General features: G+C 38.1%; 1 protein-coding gene across 1 annotated transcript; it reads left to right on the top strand.

Annotated features, from left to right (window-relative positions):
• Positions 1–540: 540 nt before the first annotated feature.
• On the top strand, positions 541–1,562 carry LOC148543841 (uncharacterized). The gene is made up of 5 exons (XM_088498732.1): positions 541–603; positions 757–891; positions 1,027–1,139; positions 1,210–1,303; positions 1,389–1,562. The coding sequence occupies exons 1-5, from the start codon at positions 541–543 to the stop codon at positions 1,560–1,562; spliced, it is 579 nt and encodes a 192-aa protein (XP_088354858.1).
• The last annotated feature ends 1,542 nt before the right edge of the window (positions 1,563–3,104 follow it).

Raw genomic sequence — 3,104 nt, 5'->3', positions numbered from 1 at the left:
AAGTCCATAAATTCAGAGGGAGACTGGGGGAGAAAGTTCTGCAAAGTTTCAAACTCCTGGGGGATTATATCAGATTACGGATGATATGAAACAAAAGTGCTACATCTGGGGGACGAGACTGAAGGAAGATGCAGATGGCAATACTAACGAGTATGAGGAAATGTGCACTCTGATTGGCCAAGGAGAATACATTTTGATGAGAATGCACCTTGTATCCCTCCAGGCAAAAAGTGATATAGAATCTCAGGTAATATTAGAATAACATTAATGTTTTTACACCAAAGTCAATTGCAATGCTTATTAATGTAAAATTGATTTTGGCATATATTTCTAGATTGTATCTGCCATCTGCCTCATCCTCAACCAGAAAAATGAAAAGAGGTTTCAAGAACAAATATACTGTCTCCCCCCCCGATATTGTGGTAAGTGTTACTTCTACGAACTTTGGGTGTATTTTCTGTATTGATTTGGCTGTATTTTTTACGTTCAATTGGGTATAAGTTTAGTATTTCATTTCTTGTTTCGCAATTCTTGCAGTGCATGGCACTTTCGGATCACCCAAAGGGGGAATTCGTATCACCGAAAACGAAAAAGAAATTCAGGGTGGAAGCCTAACCGAGTTTCATTCCCTTCATAGATAGAAAAAAATTAACTTCGCATCCATATGTAAGTTTTCGTTTGCTAAATTTGTTAGTACGCTTATTTACTTATATGCCAAATAAAATAACACACTGTTGAAATGTGGCAATCCTTCAGATTTTTGCTCCTGTTTGCCACTCGGGGCATTGGTGGTTATGGCTAATAAATACAACAAAGCGGAAATGTCATATACTTGACCCGCTACACAAAAAAGCTCCAAGCGATGAGAGAAAGGACATTAATAAATTCACTGTAAGTTGCCCCTGTCTTCTTTACTTTAATATTTAGGTCTATTTCATTAGTTGTGTTGGGTGTATATTGTCCATTCAGTTGGGTGTATCTTGTGCATTTATTCGGGTGTATTACTGATTTGTTTTGCTATTTAAGGGATATGTATTTTCAAGATTGATAACATATGCCGGCGGGGAACCTCTGCAGAAAGGGGAGAACGAGAAGAAAATTAAATCATCATATGTTAAAATATCAGACCAAAAAACAAGGTATAAATTTGTGAGTCTGAACATTAAACTTTCGTAAATGAGATTTGTAATTTATTTTCTTCGTTTTCAGCTATGACTGCGCTATCTATGTTATGAAGTGGATGGAGTTAATTGAGCCGGAAAACATCAAAAAGAGGAAGTATGAATGGGATAATTGGCCACAGGTAACTGTCTTTAGAACTATATAACTCTGTATTACTTTACTGAATTAATATTGCTGTTTAAACAGAATATACTTTTTAATTGTAGGAGGAGGTGGACCACTATAGAGTGGAGTATGCTTCCCGGATACTATTCAGTGAGATGAATAAAGAAAGATATCGGGCAATTAGGGAGAGTAGTGCTATAAGGCTGTCGAAGCCATCCTCTGTATTATTGAGTCCGTTTTGTCAGATTAATTCTGCTGATATAGAAACTGCGTAATCCAACTGCTGGGTAGTTTGTAAATTGAACAAATGATATAAATATTTGCCATTTATCAACAACTTCTATTCCCTGTATATTTTTTCCCATAGTTAAACTACATGTGCTGGTAAACTGTCTGTGATGTATTCAAAAGCTGTATTACAGGTGGTAAAATATGAAGGAAAAAATTAAGGCATATATAAACGCAAATTATAAACTGTTACACCCAACGCAGGTCTAATAATACACCCAAGATTGCATAAAATATACACCCAAACTGTCTATGCTGTATTCAAAATGTATGAATTACATGTACTAAAATATGAAGAAAAACATCAAATCAAATATACACCCATAACCTGCGAATTTTTACAGCTTTTGTTCTATATGAATCTATATATGTGTCTATATGTAAATTGTCAATGAACAAAAATACACCCAAAAGAACGGTGCTTTTACACCCATATTCTATAAAACTATACACCCAAAGAGTTATCCCCTGCTGCTGGTACCCTGAACTGATAATTCATAACGTGTCCTTGATATTGGCTGGAATTTGAATGCGCCGCTGATGCAGCATCAAACAGGTTTATCTGAATATAACACTCACACATTAGCTAACCTATTAACGAGAAAAATAAACTCAATCGCCACAAATTTAAAGAACATTACTTTTACCTCGCTTAAAACTTTCGTCTTCTTCTTCTTTGTGCCATTTGCAATCTGTTTCTCCAGCTTTGAACCTAGCCTGTTTTTTGGACGTCCTCTTGTTCGAATCCTTGGCGGCCTTTGAAGCTCGTTAATGGATTCCAAGTTGGTGTCTTCGTGGGATAAAGAAGATGTCCCCTTCCTTTTGGCTTTTAATGCTTCCATCTCGGCCATGACGTTATCGTACGCACGGTGCAGAATTGCAGTCAGCTCCTCCGATTCGGAGGCAAATTCGCAAATATTTTGCGAACGAAAAACCAATTGGTCGAACCTCTTGCTTCTTGGCTCCATTAGTGGCTCGTCGTGGCTGCTCTTGATGTGTGTGTGTCGCCTCTTTACCTTCTTGCTCCATCGTTCCAGTATGTATCTAGGTGACACTTGGCTTACTTGTTCGAAGCTTAACACGCTTAGTGCGTGACGGCACAGTATCCCTCTCAACTCGAATAATAAGCATTCGCATTTTACCTTGGCTGCAACTGAGTCGTAAGTAACCACGAACTTGTTGAATATTGAGCTGGAAACTTGTTCTCCAACTTCGTATACTGAATAGCCTAGAGCGGAATTCTTTAATCTGGTGATGCAATTCGCCTTTCCTCTGAATTGCGCTTGGACTTCCTTAAACTTTGCGTGAGTGTACGCATCTTGAAACTGAGCTTCAATGGAGGATTTGGTTGCACACGGTATGACCGTATGAAAATCTGCAACATCTGATTCTCTCTCTGCTTGCTCCCTGCTTCCGAGGCAATTATCGTATTGTTTGACGAACTGAATAAGTGAGCTGTTCGGGGTGATATACTTGTTAAAAAATGAATGCATGCTCTCGCTCCTTTGTGTGCTTCTCATCCCTGCCCA

The sequence above is a fragment of the Arachis ipaensis genome, chromosome B9 (assembly GCF_059453495.1).
Source record: "Arachis ipaensis isolate K30076 ecotype BB chromosome B9, ASM5945349v1, whole genome shotgun sequence".
Classification (NCBI taxonomy): Eukaryota; Viridiplantae; Streptophyta; class Magnoliopsida; order Fabales; family Fabaceae; genus Arachis; species Arachis ipaensis.
This window is presented reverse-complemented; position numbering and strand designations above follow the sequence as displayed.